Genomic DNA, 21947 nt, shown 5'->3' on the forward strand with positions numbered 1-21947 from the left:
GGGGATTAATCGGTTAAATTGAGGATTTTTAGAACACTAATTATATCATTTATATCAAATTAATTAGACTTATTTAGTAGATTTATTAGATTAAATTTTCTATATATTATTTGTCAGTATTATAACAAATTTATGGTTCGAATATCATCATCAATACATCAAAATATTTATACTATCATTTCTATCCAAAATATTAATAAATAAAAATTGAATCCCACAAATAATATAAAATTATATTTATATATATATATATATTATTTAGTTCTAAAATTACAAACATAATATATTATTGTATTATATTTTAATTTAATTAAAATTATAATTTATTATTGACATATTTAATTAAATCAATTAAATCAGATGACTAGAATCATTAGATTGAATTTTGTAATATTTCATTATGATGTTATTAAAAGTCCGAGGTTTAATAATTTATCTTTCCACTACGTCCTGTCAATAGCATATTAAAATATATTATGGATTTAAGCACTCAAAATTAATAATTATTATAAATCATCCGTGCATTGCACGGGTCATAAGCTAGTTTTAACAATAATTACGCATTACAAATTTAATATATAAATCCGTATTAGATCTTATTAAAATTTATAATAAAATTCAACTAATTTAAAATCAAAATTTTAAATGAATAATTAAATTAACAAACTAATGTCTGAATCGATTATACAATTCCTTCTTTTCTTTTCTTGTTTCTCCTTCTTCGACCCTTCAAAGCATATATCAATTAAGTTTTGTTTGACACCATCATCTCGATTACACAATCATTATGAATTAAGCAATTGGAACTACAAATTTATTAATCAAGCAAAATACTATTTAAAATCGTCTTCTGAGCAAATCATAATCCCCAAACGATATCAGTGAAAACCTAAATCAAAAACTCTACCCCGTCGTACATCATCATCAACTATCACTAATTTCAACAAGTCTCCTGAATCTTATTATCACCGGATTCTAAATCAATCATTTTAAATGAATAATTATTATTTTTTTTGAAACAAAATGAACAATTATTTTTAAAACTATTATTAGCATCAAATAAACACTTCATATCACATGTATCGTAGTCGTGTACCGTATCGTGCATGATTTTGTTTCCTTACAGCTAGAGGTGGCCAAACGGGCCAAACCGTCCGGCCCAACCGGAACTGAACCGCCTTTTTAACCGCCCCGGAACCGTCTAAATACGGTCCGGTTCAAAACCGACCGAATCGTCACTCAACACGGGCCGAATACGGGTTATCAAATATAAAACCGAACCGTAACCGGCCCGGAACCGTTGGAATTCGTTTAAACCGTCTCGTTTAAACCGTAAAACCGTCGAATCTGTAACCGCCCAGACCGAACCGTGAACCGTGTAATTTAATTATTTTATTAATTTATAATGGTATATTTTTAATTATTTTGATAAAAAATTTGTAACTTAATTATACACTTGATAAAAAATATTTTCAAATTTATTATTAAATTAAAGGTAAACTGACCACGGTCACGGTTTGAACCGTGGAACCCGGAACCGCGGTTCACCGTGGAACCGCTTGAACCACTGGCACCACTTAAATTACATAATCTTTGCAACCATTAAATTACATAACTGACATCATCTCAGATTAATTTTAAACTAAATGTCAACTATCAAAAAATTATTTTCAAAATTTTAATTAAATTAATATTAAAATTCTCTCTTTTCCATTATATTATATTAGAAAAATATAGAATTTTAAATTTTAAACAAAATAAAAAGTTTATATTTTAATAAAAAGTTTATATTTTAATAAAAAGTGTCTATTTTAATACACTCGATATTTATATTTTATTTTTTGTTTTATATGAAAACATTAAAGTTTACATTTTAAAATGAAATTGAAACTTTAAAAAAAGTAAAATTTATATTTTAATACACTCGATATTATATATTATACACTCGATAAAAATTATTTTCAAATTTATTATTAAATTAAAGGTAAACCGTTGAACCACGGTCACGGTTTGAACCGTTGAACCGCGGAACCACGGTTTGAACCGCGGAACCGCGGTTCACCGTGTAACCGTTGGGCCAACGGTAACCTGCTTTCAGTCTGGCACTCTGGCAGTCGCAGGCTCGCAGCACAGCTCCAACGGCTCCCTGCGTCCAGTCCAGTCGTCCAGACGTCCAGACGCCCTCCAACGGCTCCCTGCGCAACGGCTCCCTCTCCAACCCCGACTATATAAACCCCCGACCTTCCTCCATTGTCGACACCTTATGTGCTCTCTCTCTCTCTCTCTCTCTCTCTCACTCTCTCTCTGTGCTCTCTCTCTCACTCTCTCTCTCACTCTCATCTCAGTCTAAACTCTGCTCTCTCAGTCCTTAACTCTTCCCAGACACCATTTCCGGCCACCTTTAATCCTCGACGAACTAAAGAAGATGAATATGAAGAAGATCGACATTTTAGTGACATTATTTATGATATGAAAGTGAAATGGATTGAATATTTTACAGATTTCCCATATATTTATGGTATTGCATGCCTACTTGATCCCGGTGTTAGACAAGAAGGTTTAGAAAACATGTTAGAACATTATTATAAGGTGTTAGGAGTTTCATATGATCATGTTTTATATGTTACTAATTGTCTCAATTTATTGCATCGTCTTATAGACATGTACCTTCCAAGTACTGAAACCGCTATACCACCAAAGACAAGTTCTTCAAATAGATTTAATAGTAAAATGTTAGGAATAATAACTAAAAAACAAAAGGTTAGAATTTCTACTACGTCTGCTCCTGTAGCTTCGGCTTCTACTACTATGCTTAGAGAATTTTTTTCGTATAACTATGAATTAGACGAAGATTTTGAAATATTAACATGGTGGAGAAGTCATGAGATACAATTTCCAGTTTTATCTAAAATTGCAAGGGACGTATTAGTAGTCCCTGCCTCTACAATTGCATCGGAGTCGGCTTTTAGTGCAGGTAGAAGAGTTTTGGATGAGAAAAGATCAAGTCTCGCGCCAGATGCGGTAAAGATTTGTGTTTGTAAAAAAGATTGGGACCAAGCTGCGAAAAGACAACAAGGACTTCAAGAAGATGACTCGGACGAGGAAGAAGATCCTTGGATGTTGATGGATACTTCGTCGTCCGAAGGCGGCAATTCGAGAAATGAACAAGAATAAATAAAAAATTTCTTTCGTTATGTATTTTTTTATTTAGTTTGTACAAGCGGTTTGTTCCGTTAAATTTTTTAGAGAGGAGTCCTCTCACATTATTTGTAAAACTTTTTTCTAATTTATAAAATTTACAAGAGGTACCGCCCTCTTTTTATCATTTATTTATTAGTTTATAATAATTTATTATTAATTAAATTAAACAATAACATTTAACAAAAATAAATTGAACAAATAGAAATTCCAGAAAATGACTGCCACCCACGTTCCATTCCAAGTCTGCACTTATACTAAAAGCCAAAACATTCACTACAAAACAAAAAAATACACAATCATCAGTTCATCACATGTTGTACCACTGCCTGCAGAAGCTGTTGTGTCTGTCGGAGACCGCCGTTCGAACCGCGAACCGCGAACCGTTCGAACCGCGAACCGCGAACCGTGAACCGCATAACCCGCCAAACCCGCCAAACCGTATAACACGGTTCCGGTTACCTTCTACACCAGCCCGGCCCAGACCGGCCCGGACCGCCATTCTTGCCGTGCCGGTTACGGTTCCATCGGTGACGGTTCAAAACCCATTTGAACCGGCCCGAACCGGCACGGCCCGCCCGTTTGGCCGGCTATTGACTGCCACCCACGTTCCATTCCAAGTCCGCACTTATACTAAAAGCCAAAACATTCACTACAAAACAAAAAAATACACAATCATCAGTTCATCACATGTTGTACTACTGCCTGCAGAAGCTGTTGTGTCTGTCGGAGACCGCCGTTCGAACCGCGAACCGCGAACCGTTCGAACCGCGAACCGTGAACCGCATAACCCGCCAAACCCGCCAAACCGTATAACACGGTTCCGGTTACCTTCTACACCAGCCCGGTCCGGACCCGGACCGCCATTCTTGCCGTGCCGGTTACGGTTCCATCGGTGACGGTTCAAAACCCGTTTGAACCGGCCCGAACCGGCACGGCCCGCCCGTTTGGCCGGCTCTACTTACAGCTAATGCTAGTGAATTAAGAAGGCCGTCTGAATATGGCCGTGTCAGGGCCTTCCGAAGTCCGGACTAACGAGTTGTTTTTTTTTTGACAAGAACGAGTTGTTAATTGAACGTCTTTCATGGATATTTTCATTTTTATTTGAATCAAGTATTCTTTGAGCCCAAATAGTTTATAATATGGGCCTCCGGGGTGGGCTAGACAAGTCCATTTCAACATCAAAGTGTTACATATATACCCAAATGCTAACTACCTTGAGACAAAATAATTTGAATAGCATATTAGCATGGTTTGGATAATCAAACATTCAAACCACTTTAACCTATGCAGATTAGGAAAATGAGTTGCTCTTATTTTTCCATTATGTCATTCTTTATCAGAAACGGCATTATCTAATCATAATATTTTGGCTAATTATTTTAGATATATATTAATCGTTAAACTCTTAGAGTTCTACAAAAGGTGTTTCTTAATCAATTGATATAAATTAATTTCCTTCTATCATTAAAGATGGTGACGCACAGCCCTACTAGTTAACAACCATTATTGATTAATTGGCCTAATTAATAACTAATCTATAATAATTACGTGACTACTTTGCTACCTAATGCTGAAAGAGCACACCATGAAATTAATATATAAACCACCGTGGAAAATCATAAGAGACGCGAAATGTCAAAGAAAAGAAGCTAAATGACAAGCTAGAATGGTTTAAACGTCCCATTCATGTTAACCCCGATTTTAACAAAACAGTGGCATGCAAAACTCTGGGTAGTGAGAGCAGGTTTGGGTGTAGAAATGGTTAACATATATGATTGAGAGCAGGTAATGATGATGAAACAAAGTCCAAGCCAAATGCTTGCTCTAACTTTCATATTTCATCAGCCACCTAACTCCAATCAGACCTACTACTGAATTAGTGGACTGTTGAATTTTGAGATTTGTAAAATTTTATTTAAATTTATTTAAAAGAATTAATTTCCGGTGTTAACTCAACAGGTTGGATTTCCCTATGCCTGAAAATTATTAATCTAGTAATATAGATATATTAATAAAAAGGTTAGAGATTATATTTTGATGATTACAAAAAACAGTTAAATCATTTTTGTTTATTAATATATAAAGAGTATACGAGTAATAATATATCATGCACGAAATATTATATAAAAATATCACAGTTCCACATTAATCGAAATCAACAAATTTGGAGGCATCGTGAGTAGGAATAAGAATAAGAAATGAGAAGGAAGGGTATGAGATGAGTGGCATGAGAATGGGTGTTCCAAGAGCAGTGTAAAAAATCATTTACTTTTTAAGTGTGATTGGGTTCTCATTTCATATCATAAAATTACAAATTCAAACACCAACATATGAATTTGAGATTCTGATTTTTATAACAGGACTCATTAATCATAAATCAGATGCGTCATAAATAACAGATGCCGGGGACTAAGACATCAATAATATGGCAACTTGAATAATCTACCTCTCTGATGTTGACTCTGAGTTTTCCTCATTATAGCTGAAGTCAATGTTAACAGTGTTTATAGTTGTAATTAGAATACTAAGGTCGCACTACAATTATATTAAATATCTAAAAATTATTACTACATGCTATGAATAAAAAGGTGGAGACTATGTAAAAAAACTCAACTCCAATACTACATCTCCTTCGGTCATAAATATAGTCAAACATCTACTAATTTATAAGATATGGGTAAGAAGATTTCATATCATTTATGATCATATTAAAGTGATATACAGAAGCGATGCTTAGATATCTCAAACTGCTATTTTCTCAAAATGTCTTCAAATAGATGATGCGTAAATTTGGGATGATTATATTGGTGAGATTAATGTAACTCCAAGAGATCCATGTCTATTTATTGATCTTATATCTAATAGAAAGATGACACGTGAATTTGCGGATTTTTTTTGGGATACCTAATTTTTTCTTTCTAATTTATTACAATATAAAATATTAACAATATATTATTTTTAAAGTATAATCAAATAATATAGTCAATAACATCAAAATAATAATATATATTACTGAGTATTACAAATTTTACACAATGCTACGTGTATAATTTAATCAAACTTTTATATAATAAATCTTTTGTTTACCTTGCTCATTTTGTTATGATTTTGTAAGAGAGCTGGAAGGGACTACCGACATAGCTCGATGTTACTTATTAAATTATGTAATTGGTCAAAACCTAATGTCTTGTCATTTGGCTAAATCAAATATGAAGAAATATGAAAATCAATCCTTTCTTAATTAATATCAGCGCCCCTCGGATACTTAGAATTCTTTACTTAACATAAAAAAGTCACTTATGAAATTGTTTTAAGTGTTTTAAGTCACTTACAAAGTTGGTTATAGTGATAAAATAATTTTTAATTATTTGTTGAATAGATATATTATTACTACGTATAAAATTATTATTGTAATAATAATAAGTATTCTAATTTTTTTTGAAAAGTGTTATATAGATTTTTATTGTTCAAATTTAAAATTCAGAAGAATAACCAAAAAAATTTAGTCAGACGTTTAAAAGCAGCCAAACAAACCACCGTCGGGGTCATTTTCTTCTCACATTAGTGCGCACAAGTTATCTCGAATACTATTAAAAAAAAAGTTATCTCGAGTACTCCATACAAAAAAAACTATAAGAATATAATCATATATATGTTTAAGTGAGATTTTGCGAGGGTCTTTTGTCGTACTTCATGCCAATTTTACGTCACTGGATAAAATATTAAATTACTCGCGCGTGGTGGGCATTTGTCCCCTTTTGCAGTGATACGGATCTTTTCTTCTCTTCTTTCCGTTATACCGATTTTATATTTGAAAATTTATAATCTTATTCATTATAGTATTAATCTATAGAACATATAAAATTTGATTTTAAGTTTGTTAATCGGTACAGCACATTATAGTCTTAGTATCATACAAGGGATTATTTAATTCGAGTTTCACTGGTATCCCGTAATCCATTCGTGTCGATTGATCGTTAATATTTTTGAATAAAAATTTGATACGTATCTTAAAACTCATATATAATATTGTCTAATTAATCATAATTTTTCTGAATAACAATTTAAAATTAAAATTTTATTTAAAAATATATTTAAAAATAAGTTATGAAACTATATGTAGGGGAGGGTTCTGGTACAAACTTACAAACTTTTTTTTTTCAACACATATATAACTTGAGTTTAACATTTTTTAGGATATTTTGTTGAACATCGATCAAAATTGTGTTGGAGAAGTACATAAACTAATTTTTCAATATAAGAACTAAGTTAAACGCATTATATAACCAATATTTATATTTCTATACCCTACCCAAACCCCAGAGGGATAGCTTACGCATCTTTATAACTATATTCAACACAATGATAATTAGTGCTCTACACCCGATGTTGAACCTCAATTACAAATGTGTTGAATGCACGATTTATTTATGCGTTATTTTTAAAAATTGTGATGTTTTTTCAAGAATTTTCAACATGAATACTTTCTATAACTAAAGATTAACATGATGGGAGAATAAAAAAATTCAAAAAAAAAGTTTGTAAGTTTGTAACTTAAAATTTTTTTTATTTGATCCTATCCCACTATATGTATATGTCTTGAAAATACTTGTCGAAGTAATGTAAAAGAATGTTAACAACCTAAAAGAACATAATGATATGATTTATGTTAATTTCGAACACATAGGTTGTGTTTGGTTGAAAAATTTCTTCCTTCAAACAATATTCATTCATTCGACCTAGACCCGGCAATTTGACACGAAACACGCTAACACGACACGAAAAAAATTGATATGAGTTTTGATTTTTGATACACGAAAGTACACGAACACGAAATTACATGATAGATTTCGTGTCAGATATGGATTTTCATTTTGGGTACACGAAATACACGAAAGTGCACGAAATATTTGTACATAATTTTTATTATATATATGTAATAATATACTAAATATACAATTGCGTAAAAAAATACATATTTATATGTATATGTATATGTAGATATATATTATAGATATATTAACAAATTTGTATTGTATTGTATGCAAGCATGAATATATCCTTCATATTTAGTAGAATTATAGATGAAAATATATATATTAAAATTACTTTCTGATTAAAATTACATTAATATTTTTATATATAATATACACGAAAAGTACACGGAAAATACACGAAACGTTTCGGAACAGATACACGTTTCAAATTAGGTACACGAAATTAATAACGGACGGATACGGGTTTCACCTTCGAATACACGAAACACGAAAATATATGAAACCAAACGATTGCCATCTCTAATTCTACCACTCAACCTAGCATATGATATCATATATAATACTTCAATCCCGTGTTACCTTAACCTTCCTAGTTTCAATTGCATACCACTCTCCAACCAAACGTCCCCTAAAGAAAATTTATTAAAATTATTCAATTGAATATACACACACACCTATATATTTCATTTAATATTTTTAATGATGCTCAAATTTGTATTTCGTAAGTAATATACTAAAATTTATACATTAATATCTATCCAAAATATTAAATAATATTAAATCTCGTAATAAACATATCAAAATTGTATTATATATAATTTAGTTCTAAAATTACAAAAAAAATGTAAAATATATTTTATTCTTAATTTAATCAAAAATTATGATTATTTATTAACATTAATTATTCTGATTATATATAAATATATGAAATATATAATTTTAATATTAAAAATATAATAAAAAACACCTGTGCATGATATAAATTGTTATAGATAATACACAAAATACAAATTATATAAAGGTAATTTGGTTTTCCCTCTATTATGGAAAAACGGTTTTCAAAAAAATTAATTTTATTTAAAAATGTTTATTTTTATTCCATTTTCAATATTTACTTAATGTTATTTGTATTCCCATGAGATATAAATACTCAAACTTAATTTGTTTAATCAGTAAGAGTATTCTGGTAAAAAAATAGTTAGTAACACCAATGATGAGAAATTCATTTTTCTCTACCAATCTTAAGAAATAAATATTTTATGGCAAAAAAAAAGGAACAAATATTTAGTAATAGAGGGACAAAATTATGAGAATTTGTGACTTATTGACAACTCTAATTAGAAAAAATTTCATACCAGGAAATGAATAACTTTAAATATTATTCTTTTCAATTTTGAGACATGACACTAGAAAAAAAAAAGAGACAAAACCGACCGTTAAAAACGATCGATTGCGTTGTACAACGGTTAGAACTGACCAGCAAAGGTGGTCGATTTTAACCTGATCGATTTTGACAGATTAGTCAGGTTTAAGGTATAAAACCGATCACCCTGGTGGTCGGTTTTCTCAATTGCAAATACTCGCTACGAGCCCTACATTGCCATCTGGTGTCATATGAACGCAACTCAGTATTTGTTCTTTCGCAATATTCTAACTTTCCCAAATAATTGCCTTTCCTTGATAATGTATAAAAATAATTAATGGTTATATATTTGCGATCTTTAAATTTTTATAATTTTGTTTAATATTAATGATGCCCGTTTTTGGTAAAATTCTAGATGCGCCACTAATAATAGATGCACACAAGCAAAAGGAATAAACATAAAAAAAGCAAAAGAAAAAAAATATAAAAAAACAATTATGCACAATGATTACATTTGTAGCAACTATTAGATGTTTCGTTGCTTTCAAAGGAAGAAAGCTATTGCCGGCAATTTCTTCACAAAATATAATACTCGCATGCATACCTTTACGTAAAACAATATATAAACTGGAGAGTTGACAATGCTTATGAACCCCTATTGGCAACCATTTCAGTATAAGCTGCCTGTAATCTCACTACAACTAGCTTGCTTCTACTCATCATGTTCTTGTCCATCTCAAGGGTGCAAATCATTCTTTGTCTACGTGTTTTCTAAGTAGTTGCTTTCGATAAATTCGGCATTAGAATCTTAGTTAAGTAGTGATCAGCCAGAAATCAGAATGTTGTATGATCCTATATTTAGTAAGAGCTTCAGTCGATTTGAGCAGCAGAAAATCGGACGCTTCGCGTTTCTGGCATGTGCGGTGATTGCATTGAGCATTTGTACTGTGTTCAAACCACAATATCATGTTCGAATAGTTCGTAAGTGTTGATAATTACTTGATTTTTATTGTCAAGGGAAAAATTTATTTTTGAAAATGGGGTTCGGTATTGTTGCCTGATCTATGTTCTGTTTTGATTGTTATAGCCTCGATCAGCTTGCAGTTTCCGAGGAGTGTTGGTGGAGTTGACACCGCGGTTATCAAGGATCGAAACATATCCGAGCCATTGCAGTACCTATCAGTCGGTACTGATGCAGAAGTTGACAATGAAGCAACCAGGGATACCTTGCAACTGTCTGCTAATGATGGTGTGAATGCCAGAAGGGCAGAAAAGGATGTAATCGCGTCCAATCTAGTGAAGTCATCGACTAATGATGGTGTGAAAGAAAGACAAGTAGCCAAGGATACGAGTTCCTCAGTGTCATTGTTAGAGGCTAATGGTGGCAATGTGAAAGACACATATATAACCAAGGATACTACTGGCACGAAGCCGTTGCAGTCATCAACTGGTGAAGGTGTAAAAGACGTCGTAGCTAGCAATGAAGCGCTTGCTCCTGAGCCAATAGGTATTGTAATCTATATTCTATATTTAGATTAAGGTCAGATTTTACTTCAATTCTGATAAAGTCTCTGTTTTTTTTTCAGGACTTGAAGCTAAGCTGATTAAGCTGGTATGTAGTTTATCAGAACCTGTATCGGATTACTGTGAACTCGAAGGAGACATTAGAATTCATCCAAATTCTTCCACCATATTTGTGGTCTCCCACCGGACTGATAGTTCGTTTCAAATTGGCACTTCATGGGTTATAAAACCATATGCTCGAAAAGGAAATGAAGGAGCCATGGAGAGTGTCAAGAGTTGGACTATCAAAGTCATATCATCTCATCAAACTCCTCCTAGTTGCACTGCAGATCAAAGCATTCCAGCTATTCTTTTCTCGCTAGCAGGATACTCCGGAAACCACTTCCATGATTTTTCTGACATAATCATTCCCCTGTTTTCAACATCGCGAAAATTTGATGGTGAGGTACATTTTCTGGCTACTGATTACAAAGCCTGGTGGAGTTCTAAGTACCGAGGAATTCTTGGAAAGCTATCTAAACATAAGGTAAATGATATTGACAGAGAAGAAGGAATCGTGTGCTATAAAAGCATGATCATTGGCCTTAAAACTCGAAAGGAGCTAGGCATTGCACAATCATCAAATATTTACCAAGGGTTGTCCATGAAAGATTTCAGAGACTTCTTAAGGTCTGCCTACTCATTGAAGACAAAAAATGTGACCAAGATGAGAAAAGGCACGACTGAAAAGCCTCGTATGATGATTATATCGCGGAAAAAATCCAGGACACTAGTCAATGAAAATAAAATTACCAAAATGGGTGAAAACATGGGCTATGAAGTCATTGTAGCTGATGCAACCCTTTCCACAGATTTGTCCAAGTTCGCGGAGCTAGTCAATTCTTGCAGTGTTCTGATCGGAGTCCACGGAGCAGGGCTTACGAACATGGTCTTTCTCCCGGACAATGCTGTCGTGATTCAAATAGTTCCGCTGGGAATCGAATGGTATGCCAGACGTGATTTCGAAGAACCTGCATTGGATATGAACATAAGGTACTTGAGTTACAAGATAAAAGTAAAAGAGAGCTCTCTGATTCAAGAATATTCAGTTAAGAGTGCAACGATTAGGAATTCATTGTCTGTAAATAAAAATGATTGGGGTGTAATTAGGTCTGTATATTTGGATAGACAGAACGTAATTCTTGATGTTCGTAGGTTCAGGAGGACCTTGTCAAAAGCTTTCAAACTTTTGCATCAGTAGCAAGTAAAAATGATCATTTTCTTTCGTTTTGTGTCTCGTGAAGTTCACTCTTACAACTTTACGTGATTTTTAATTTGATGCACTTTCGATTTCCCAAGTCGTCAGGGAGAAAAGTGCTCAAAAATTGTTTAAGGAATCAACGCTAGTTACTTGCATAAATTATTAGTGGGAAATGATTAAACATGATTACCGATGATTAAAACCGTTAGAAGTATATAGAGCTGAACAAAAAGACCGGGCCTAAAAAGACCGTCTGGTCTGGCCCGGTAAAAAGACCGGATAAAGCCCGTCTACTAAAAGCCCGGCCCGGTCTTTATCTGGCGTGCAAGTCCTTACAAGTCCTTGATTTTTTGTCAAAAATCTGGCCCGGCCCGGCCCGGCAAAAAATCTGGCCTGGATAAAGACGGGCCTGATAAAAGACCGGTCTAAAGCCTGGATAAAAGCCCGAAAAGCCCGGATGAAAAGCCCGATTAACCTATAAATCGGAGTTTTTTACACATCCAAGTCCATGTATAAATATTAAACATATCCCCACATCAACTAGATTAATTAATGCTACACGTACTGACACAAATTTATATACAAAATTTAAAATTAATTTCAATCAATTCAAGATATGTATACATATATATCACGTCAATTCATTTATACAACTCAAATTTCAGTTAAATAGAATGATATGGAAAAACTCAATAAAAAAAGGTCATATAATTATTTAAAATCATAACTAAAAAAAGCCCGGATAAAAGCCCGGTTAAATCTGGCCCGGCCTGGTAGGCCGAAGTAGGCCTCATTTTTTCATAATAAATCTGGCCCGGCCCGGCCCGGTTTTTGAAAAGCCCGGTCCGGGCTTTTGAAAAAAAGTCCGGGCTTTTGAAGGACCGGTCCCGGACCTAGTGGGCCGGTCCTTTTGTTCAGCTCTAGAAGTATATGGTCCTCAACTTTTTATGCTACAGTCGGTGTTTCGTGTAAAAGCACTCAAGCCCCAAAGTCTTTCAACTTGATCCAGTTTTATCATAAATTCATTTTTCTTAAACACACTGGCAGGTTAATAATTTAGAAAATCAGCAATTTTTTATTATTTATAATAAAGAAAGTCTACTTAAACAATTTGTATTATTAAAATCTATTTAAGATAATAATTGGTGCTCGATTATTGATGATCAGTTATAGTTTTACGAGGTCTATGATGGTAGTAAGTAATGAGAGGAAGTGTGTAATGATGTTAAGTAGTCTAATTGTGATAAGTTGTGGTGACAAATAGAGGTTGGCTATTAGTGATGGTGGGCAACGGTGCCAAGTAATAAAAAGTTCTGATAATGGTGATAATGGTGGCAGGAAGTCTATTACAGATGAAAATAATGATCATACATGTTGTATATGTGTATACGCATGTATGTACGCACGTGTGTATGTATATATTTATATTTGAGACTTGAGAAATATGTTATATATTAAATAGTGATTTGTGCGAACTAGTAATTTTGTAGTTCAAAATAGCAATTAAAAATTAGTCAAGGACTGGTTTTTAGTTTATAAGCTGATTTCATTTGTATTTGGAACACACACACATATATATCCCAGCATACTTATGCTGGGGAGCCAATATCCAACTCACGATTTTTCGACCATCAGATGGCGCGCTAGGCGGCTGTGATCAAAAGTATCGCCCCGTCTAGCGCTTAAAAACCGCTAGACGCTATGTGTCTAGCGCTTTTTAAGCACTAAACGTGTAAAATTTGTTTAAGCATCCAAAGCTTAAAAAGCGCTTGAAGCACACGTAACCAATTCACTACAAGTTCACAAAACCTACTAAATTTCCTCATACCGACAATTCATCAAACACATTAAGCGCGAGAAATAAACAATCATAATCACATTTTTTTTGTTCTCCCTACTCTTTTTCGGTGTTCACACAATGTATAAGGACTAACAAGAATGCATATTCAACGATCAAAATCATATCGTGTGAAAATCGTGTGGCACGACTCATATATACCTGAGTAGTGTGAGCGTGTGAATTTCTCTAATTCTGTGAATAAGAATGATAACCAAAATTGCTTATGTTCGCTTATGAAGTCCTAAATCACATAAAGTTGAAAGGGTTTTTGAAATTCATTGTGTTCTTCGTTTATGATCTCCCGCTCACCCCTCCTTGTTTTTGTTCTTTTGTTATTTATTTTCTTTAAAGTAGTATTGTGCTTTGGGCGTTTAAAAAGCGTTGTACGCTAAAAATAAAAAATAAATTCAGACGTCTGGTGCTTAAAAAGCGCTAGACACGTAGAAAGTCAATATAGTAAATATGGACAAACATGGAAAAAAAAACAATCATTTAATTTAATATTTGTAATATGTGTAATATGTGTGAAATGAGCAAAAGGCTCGTCTAAATTGGGACGAAGGGAGCATCTTAATTTTAAACATGTAAATTGAGTTGTTCGCCTCGTACCCTGAAACCTTCTGGCCCGAGCACACTATGGGGAGATCGGAAACTTGTGAAATTTGAAGTGTTTTATCTGCAAGCTACTAAGTACTAACCTGCATTATTAATCAGAAAGATTGAGACTGATTTGCACTGGGACTTGCTACCTAGCATTGACTTACAAAAGATAGCAACTATCTGTCCCCTCCCCTCTCTCAACTCTCAATATATCTTCACCATATATACAAATAAATGACATTTCTTCCTGTCCATTATGGCTAGCTGTGGGTCTGGGGCAGAAAAGAGAGTATCTATAATTGTTTAGTAAAAATATGGTGAAACATCTCCGCTTAATTACAACACTAATAATGCAGTGGATGTTAATTATTTATAATAGATAATGTCTCTCCCACGCGCACATATATGTTCAGTGTTCCTGTGGTTGGTGCAAAACGTTTCAACTTTCATCTGCTAAATCATGCATACCATAAAGGTTAAGCCAGAGCTAGCTAACCAGGAGGTTGAAATGTCCGATATTTTTTGTACCAAACATAATCGATTATTTGGACTCCACACACTTGTTCAATCTCAAGGAATCCTAACAACTTTTGTAATATATATGTGCTGCTGCTCTGATACTTTTTTTTTTTTTTTTTTTTTTTGTCAGGGTCTACATACTCGTAGATGAGTTGGATCTCGAGATACAATAAGCCGCTACAGGGAATTTCATTCATTCAAAAAAGATTATCATCTAACCGAAAGACATGCAAAGATATCTCCGGACGCTTAGATAATAATGCTTTAATGTCTGATAGGAAAATACCCATTTAACACCTCCCAAGAATCCTGCAAAAACACACGAAAAAAGAAGAAGATAAGTTCATATACAAAATTATATAATTTAAAAATTATAAAGGATAATATATCCAATAATTAAGTATTATAGAAGTGTGTGTTTATATTTCTAAAGTTGAAAAATTAGAATAAAGTCTAACCAAAGAAGGATCTTTGGTTAGACACTAAAATAATTAAATATATTTGATTGCTTCTTACAAGCCAAAATATACGCCATCATTTATGGCCACCCATGAATGGTACAAATTCGCCTCAATCAAGGCACAAAAACAATTAAATCATTTATAAAAAATTATGACATCAATCAATTCAATTTAAAAGAGTCAATCACTACTTAATGTAATATCTCACCATAATATGAATTTATTACGGTCAAATAAAATTAATGAATTTAAAACATTTAGAAAATATATTTATTAGCAATTACTCGGTAAACAAAAATTCAAAAATCAGCATCAATCAAACAAGTCAAATAAAATTCAAAAATTAGCACAAATTAAGCAAGTCAACTAGAGATATAATATAGCTAAAATTAAATACATCATTTACTACTATTAAAGCCAATTAAATAAAATTAAAAATGGCACCAATTATACCAAACAAACCTTAAATCATGCAAGAGAATTATTCAATAATATATTATTTCAAAATCACAGTAAGTGATAGCACCATCTCATCAACATTGAAGCACTTTTGTCACCAACAGTAACGATATACAAACTCTAACTCTTACAAACTCAAAAAACACAATTGCAAATAAACTTGACGAACTATACCAACGAACCAACATTGACTAAATTTTTTTCACACATTTCATTGGAGAAATTTGAAGAAAAAGAAACAACAAGTAATCACAAAACCAATCAAATATTAATAAAAACAAATAATAATCTTAAAGTGTAAACTAGCAAAAGTTAGTGCACAAGAAACTTAAACTTTTAAACAAGAAATAATCCTTCAAAAGACTATGGCGATTAACCAAAACAACTATAGTACTAGTCTTCAACATCTCATAACAAAGTGATCGAGAAAAAATAACAAGTAGCAGATACATGAATTCAAGACTGTCAAAATTCACGTCTACATCTAACACTTATAAACATAAAACCCAACAAAATCAATATAATAATAACGAATCTTCAAAAGTTTAAAATAGCGTACCTTGATTGTGGTGTAAATACACACAAAAAAATTCATAAAATGACAAAAAGCTAAAGAAAAACATGTTAAAACATTGATCAATAATCATGTAGCAATATCTTCTAGTCATCATATTCCCCATGTTCCGATGAATTGAATCTCGGATCCAACGTCTTTGTTTCCCGCTGCAAAAGTATATTACTTTTGTTCCAAAAGGAAATTTTGAATCCTGAATCAGTTCGAAATACCACAATAGCCGAAATACTAAATCTGGCCATGAGTGAGAGAGAGAGGGGGGGAGGGGAGAGAGAGGGGAGAGAGAGGGGGATCTCCAACATCCTTAGTATTGCTACTCTGATACTTAATCATGCGTAATACCTCTATTCTAAATGTCGGTGATCAATCGCAATTAATCACTTGTTTCGTAGTTCGTCGAACTGATTAAATATCTTATTATTCAGTTAAATATCCGATTATCCAGTTAAACATCCGATTAATCATCGATCAATCCAATTGATCTCCGATTAATCTGGAACACTTCACCGATTAAATTTAATTCCCGCTTTTTACAACAGTGCGTAATACACACAATAACAAATAAGCACATTTACGCCCGAATGTCATGCTCGCGCACAACTTGTTCGTCAAACAGTAAACAGAGAAGTAGCTTTGAGCAAACTACTATTACATTTTATTTTATTATATTACGAACGTGGGGAGCAATCATCATAATAAATATTAATATGCACCTTAATAACAAGAGCTTTGTCCATTGAAAGTTCTGACTGTTTCTACTTAGATTCTTAAGGATTTTTACAGCTTGGACTGGTGTTCCAGATAAACCAGTATAAGAAGCCCGGCTATGTGCATTTGTATCTTTGGTCTATGCATATGTTAGTTCTTTAAACAAAATATATCATATGATGTACAAGTCTATTTTCGCCAGAAGTTTCAGTGAGCATGAGCAGAAGAAGATGGGCTGCGGAGCTTTTATTGGTTGTTTGATCATCGCATTCTGCATCTGCGCCTTCTTCAGCCCTTCTCTCGCCCCTCTACCAACTCGTAAGTACACGAAAGAATGCTTGATGCATTATAGTATTTATAGTGATTTTCATGCACTTTATAGTATGTTACAGACATGCATGATAAGTAGTAGCTAATTAAGGTAATGATCTCTTCGAAAAATAATTTTTTCCAGGTGAGTTGAAGTTCGCAACAGGAATTAACCTCAAGATGCTGAGGAATACTGTGGAAGCAAGCAAACCTCAAAACTTAAGTACTGTGGAAGCAAGCAACCCTCCAAACTTGAGTACGTGCACGGATTATCTTTTACCATAATGTGATTAATTAGCATCTGTACTATATGTTTGTGTGTGTACAGAGGTGCAACTAATGAAGTGAACTGGTCCATGTCAGAGGCGGAATCAGGATTTCGAGAAAGTTGGAGCTAAAAATATATTTTCCACTGATGTTTAACTTAAAATGAGAGTCTAAGAAAAGAATTTTACGAGTTTATAATGTAATTAACTTTGATGTAATCCTAATTTTGAAGGGGCAGATGTGATTACAATGGAATCCCAGATAATTTGCAATTTTACAGAAGCAGCGTCAGATTTTTGTGAGATGCATGGAGACATAAGGATTCATGGCAACTCATCAACGATATTCGTGCCTGGTTTTAACCTAGAAGATACATTTACTGGACAAAATTCACTAGGCATAAAGCCTTATGCAAGAAAAGGAGATGAAGGTGCTATGGAAACTGTAAGATCATTCACATTTTCTCCGGAAATGCCCGGCTGTACAAGTAATCACAGTGTTCCGGGTATAGTTTTCTCCATTGGAGGATATGCAGAGAACAACTTCCACGGCTTCACTGATGTAGTCATTCCATTATATCTAACTTCCCGAAAATTTAAGGGTCAGGTAAAATTCCTTCTAGCAGACAAGAATGCGCGGTGGACTACCAAGTTTAAGATTATATTAGAGAAGTTGTCAAATTATAAGGCTATTGACATAGATAAAGAAGAGGGAGTGCATTGCTTTCCAAGAATCATACTTGGTCTCGAAAAACATAAGGAGCTGAATATTGATCCCCTGAAATCACCACATTACTCAATGAAGAACTTTCGGGAGTTCTTAAGAAGTTCATACCACTTGAAGAGGGAATACGCGATTACACTGAGGCACGGAGAAAAGAAAAGGCCAAGGCTCCTCATTATTTCAAGAAAAAGAACCAGGGCTTTTATGAATGAACAGGAACTAGTTAAAATGGCTCAGAATTTGAAGTTTGATGTAGTACTTCTAGAGGCCCACTCGAATTTAACAGAGTTTTCAGAGGTGGTGAATTCTTGTGATGTGATGATGGGTGTGCATGGTGCTGGACTAACAAATCTTGTTTTCCTCCCAAATAACGCTGTTTTTATCCAAGTTGTACCATTAGGACGTCTGGAATGGCTTGCTAGAACTGATTTCGGAGATCCTTCGAAGAATATGAACTTAAGGTACTTGGAGTATAGGATTGAACAGAGGGAGAGCTCCTTGATACAAAAGTACCCACCTGAGGATATAGTGTTTAAGGACCCTTACTTAATCCAGAGAAGGGGTTGGTCTGATTTTAGGTCTGTGTATTTAGACAATCAGAATGTAAAACTTGATGTACGTAGGTTTAGAGCAACTTTGGTGGAAGCTCTTCGGATGCTGAGTATGTAAATACTAAATGTTTCAGTATTGATGCAAATTCTTCACAATGTTGTCTGTGCATTTTAAATGTCCGTAAATATGTTATTGTTATCTGTGGCGGATCTAGTAAGGAGCACGGAGAACATGTGTCCCTCCTAAAATACTTTTTGATATTTTTTCACAATTCCAAATTTTAAAAATTTGTTAAAGTGGAAAATTTGAAAATATATAGAAGTGTACCTTCATTAAAAAGTTGCTTGTTTTTGTGAGTTTCATAAATTTGTGTTGACAAAACTCCACAGTACCACCAAATTATATTACAAACGTGTTATATTAACATACACTGAAGAATTAAATTAATCCCCATGCATAATGCATTTACACTAAAAACAGATCTTCTTCCTTCACTGCCATCCAATATTGATATTTCTTTGACTATTTTCTACTTAGATTCTAAGCTAGTGACTGATCTTTCATCTTCAAGCTAATTACGATGTCACCATATGCATATTTATATCTTGTATCTTTAAACATATATGTATCTCCAGGCAAGCTTGTATTAGTTGTGTATGCTTAAGTAGTCATTCTCTCGAAAAAATGTTGTATGACTCCATATTCGCCAGAAGTTTTAGCCATCATGAGCTGAAGAAGATGAGATGTGGAGCTTTTTTTGGTGGTTTAGTTCTTGGATTCTTCATTTGCATATATTTTACTCCTTATCACGGGCCTTTACCATTTGGTAAGAATATTAAGTGTGCATAGAAATGTACTACTGCTGTTTATAGTATATGATCTGTTTATTGAATTCTACTATGAAATTTAAGCTTTAAGAGCATCGGTGACTTAACATGATATGAGAGTTAAGATGTAGCGATCATTTTTGAATTTGACCAATCCTACCCCCATTGATTATTTTTAATAAAATTTATATCTGTGTATTTGATTGATGGGTGCATCTTGTTCTTGTCCGTGCATTCGTACATAATGAGAATGGTTATTTGCACAGAGACTTATTAACTTTGATGTTACTTCTAATTTTAAAGGGGCAGGTGTGACTACTCGTGCGAAGTCGTCCCGGATAGTTTGCCATTTTACAGAACCGGAATCAGATTTTTGTGAGATGCATGGAGATACAAGGATTCTTGGCAACTCGTCAACAATTTTCCTTCCTCATTTTAGCGTAGCAGATATGTTTACAAAGAACAATTGGCCAAGAATAAAGCCTTATGCAAGGAAGACTGATGAAGGTGCAATGCAACATGTGCGAAAATTCAAATTTTCTCAAGAAATGCCCAGATGTACACAAAATCACAGTGTTCCGGCTGTACTATTCTCCATCGGAGGATACACAGAAAACTACTTTCACAGCTTCAGTGATGTGGTTATTCCATTATATACTACTACCCGGAAATTTAAAGGTCAAGTGCAATTTCTTCTAGCAGACAAGAACGTTTCTTGGACTACAAAGTTTGAAGTAGTGTTAAAGAAGTTGTCAAATTATGAGGCTATTGACATAGATAAAGACGAGGGAGTGCATTGCTTCCCAAGCATGATAATTGGTCTCAAAAAGCATAAGGATCTGAGTATTGATCCACTGAATTCACCAGATTATTCAATGACAAATTTCAGGGAGTTCTTAAGAAGTTCGTACTATTTAAAGAGGGAATATGCCATTAAGTTAGGCTCAAAGGGGAAGAAAAGACCGAGGCTGCTAATTATTTCAAGGAAAAGAACTAGAACATTTATGAATGAAAATGAGATTGTTACAATGGGGCAAAATTTAGGGTTCGATGTTGTTCTTGCAGAGGCCAGGTCAAATATATCAGAATTTTCACAGTTGGTGAATTCTTGTGATGTGCTGATGGGAGTACATGGTGCGGGCCTAACAAATATTGTTTTTCTTCCCAAAAATGCTGTTCTCATCCAAGTGTTACCATTTGGTGATTTCGAATGGATTGCTAGAACTTTTTTTGAAGATCCTTCAAAAACTATGAACTTGAGGTACCTAGAATATAAGATTAGTGAAAAAGAGAGCTCTATGATACAAAAGTACTCGCTAGATGATGAAGTCTTCAAGAACCCTCCCTCAGTTGCAGAAAAGGGTTGGTCTTATTTTAAGTCTATGTACTTGGACAATCAAAATGTAAAACTTGATGTATGTAGGTTTAGAGCAACTTTGGTGGAAGCTCTTCGGATGCTGAGTATGTAAATACTAGTGTTTCAGTATTGATGCAAATTCTTCACAACATTGTCAGTATTTTAAATGTCCGAGTATAAGTTATCTGTGTGGGCGGATCTAGCAAGGAGCATGGAGGACTCGTGTCCCTCCTAAAATACTTTTGATATTTTTTCACAATTCTAAATTTTACAAAATTATAGAATTGGAAAATTTAAAAATATATAAAACTGTACCTTCAATAAAAAGTTGTTTGTTTGTTCTGAGTTTCATGAATTTTGTGCTGACAAAACTCCACAGGACAACCAAATTACAAACGTGTTATATATCAGCTTGCATATCAAGTAAACAGAATATTAACATACACTCAAGAATTGAATTAATCCCCATGCATAATGCTTTTACAGTAAAACTAGATCTTCTTCCTTCAATGCTATCCAATATTGATATTTCTTTCACTATTTTCTCCTTAGAATCTAAGCTAGTGACTAATCTTTCAGTTTATTACGTTCTCACCACATGCAAATTTATATCTTGTAAGAAGACCATCTATCAACATATATGTT

General features: G+C 33.6%; 3 protein-coding genes across 3 annotated transcripts; all 3 read left to right on the forward strand.

The window, feature by feature from the left end:
- The first annotated feature begins 9962 nt into the window (after nucleotides 1-9962).
- On the forward strand, nucleotides 9963-12131 carry LOC108217661 (beta-1,2-xylosyltransferase XYXT1). The gene is made up of 3 exons (XM_017390530.2): nucleotides 9963-10323; nucleotides 10430-10849; nucleotides 10929-12131. The coding sequence occupies exons 1-3, from the start codon at nucleotides 10182-10184 to the stop codon at nucleotides 12104-12106; spliced, it is 1740 nt and encodes a 579-aa protein (XP_017246019.1). The 5' UTR covers nucleotides 9963-10181; the 3' UTR covers nucleotides 12107-12131.
- A 5169-nt stretch (nucleotides 12132-17300) lies between these two features.
- On the forward strand, nucleotides 17301-19273 carry LOC108217211 (alpha-1,3-arabinosyltransferase XAT3-like). The gene is made up of 3 exons (XM_017390055.2): nucleotides 17301-17585; nucleotides 17722-17832; nucleotides 18076-19273. Exons 1-3 carry the CDS (start codon nucleotides 17444-17446, stop codon nucleotides 19233-19235), a joined length of 1413 nt encoding a protein of 470 aa, XP_017245544.2. The 5' UTR covers nucleotides 17301-17443; the 3' UTR covers nucleotides 19236-19273.
- Nucleotides 19274-19769: 496 nt separating this feature from the next.
- Nucleotides 19770-21434, forward strand: LOC108217212 (alpha-1,3-arabinosyltransferase XAT3). The gene is made up of 2 exons (XM_017390056.2): nucleotides 19770-19944; nucleotides 20249-21434. The coding sequence occupies exons 1-2, from the start codon at nucleotides 19803-19805 to the stop codon at nucleotides 21412-21414; spliced, it is 1308 nt and encodes a 435-aa protein (XP_017245545.1). The 5' UTR covers nucleotides 19770-19802; the 3' UTR covers nucleotides 21415-21434.
- Nucleotides 21435-21947: the final 513 nt, after the last annotated feature.

This window comes from Daucus carota, chromosome 4, assembly GCF_001625215.2.
Source record: "Daucus carota subsp. sativus chromosome 4, DH1 v3.0, whole genome shotgun sequence".
Classification (NCBI taxonomy): domain Eukaryota; kingdom Viridiplantae; phylum Streptophyta; class Magnoliopsida; order Apiales; family Apiaceae; genus Daucus; species Daucus carota.

What these genes read in the sequence shown, in the direction of transcription:
- LOC108217212 (XM_017390056.2), top strand. Translation starts at nt 19,803, where the DNA reads ATGTTGTATGACTCCATATTCGCCAGAAGTTTTAGCCATCATGAGCTG. An exon ending in TCACGGGCCTTTACCATTTG is followed by an intron (nt 19,945 to 20,248) that starts GTAAGAATATTA and finishes CTAATTTTAAAG; the next exon opens with GGGCAGGTGTGACTACTCGT.
- LOC108217211 (XM_017390055.2), top strand. Translation starts at nt 17,444, where the DNA reads ATGATGTACAAGTCTATTTTCGCCAGAAGTTTCAGTGAGCATGAGCAG. An exon ending in TCTCGCCCCTCTACCAACTC is followed by an intron (nt 17,586 to 17,721) that starts GTAAGTACACGA and finishes AATTTTTTCCAG; the next exon opens with GTGAGTTGAAGTTCGCAACA. An exon ending in AAGCAACCCTCCAAACTTGA is followed by an intron (nt 17,833 to 18,075) that starts GTACGTGCACGG and finishes CTAATTTTGAAG; the next exon opens with GGGCAGATGTGATTACAATG.
- LOC108217661 (XM_017390530.2), top strand. Translation starts at nt 10,182, where the DNA reads ATGTTGTATGATCCTATATTTAGTAAGAGCTTCAGTCGATTTGAGCAG. An exon ending in ATATCATGTTCGAATAGTTC is followed by an intron (nt 10,324 to 10,429) that starts GTAAGTGTTGAT and finishes TGATTGTTATAG; the next exon opens with CCTCGATCAGCTTGCAGTTT. An exon ending in GCTTGCTCCTGAGCCAATAG is followed by an intron (nt 10,850 to 10,928) that starts GTATTGTAATCT and finishes TTTTTTTTTCAG; the next exon opens with GACTTGAAGCTAAGCTGATT.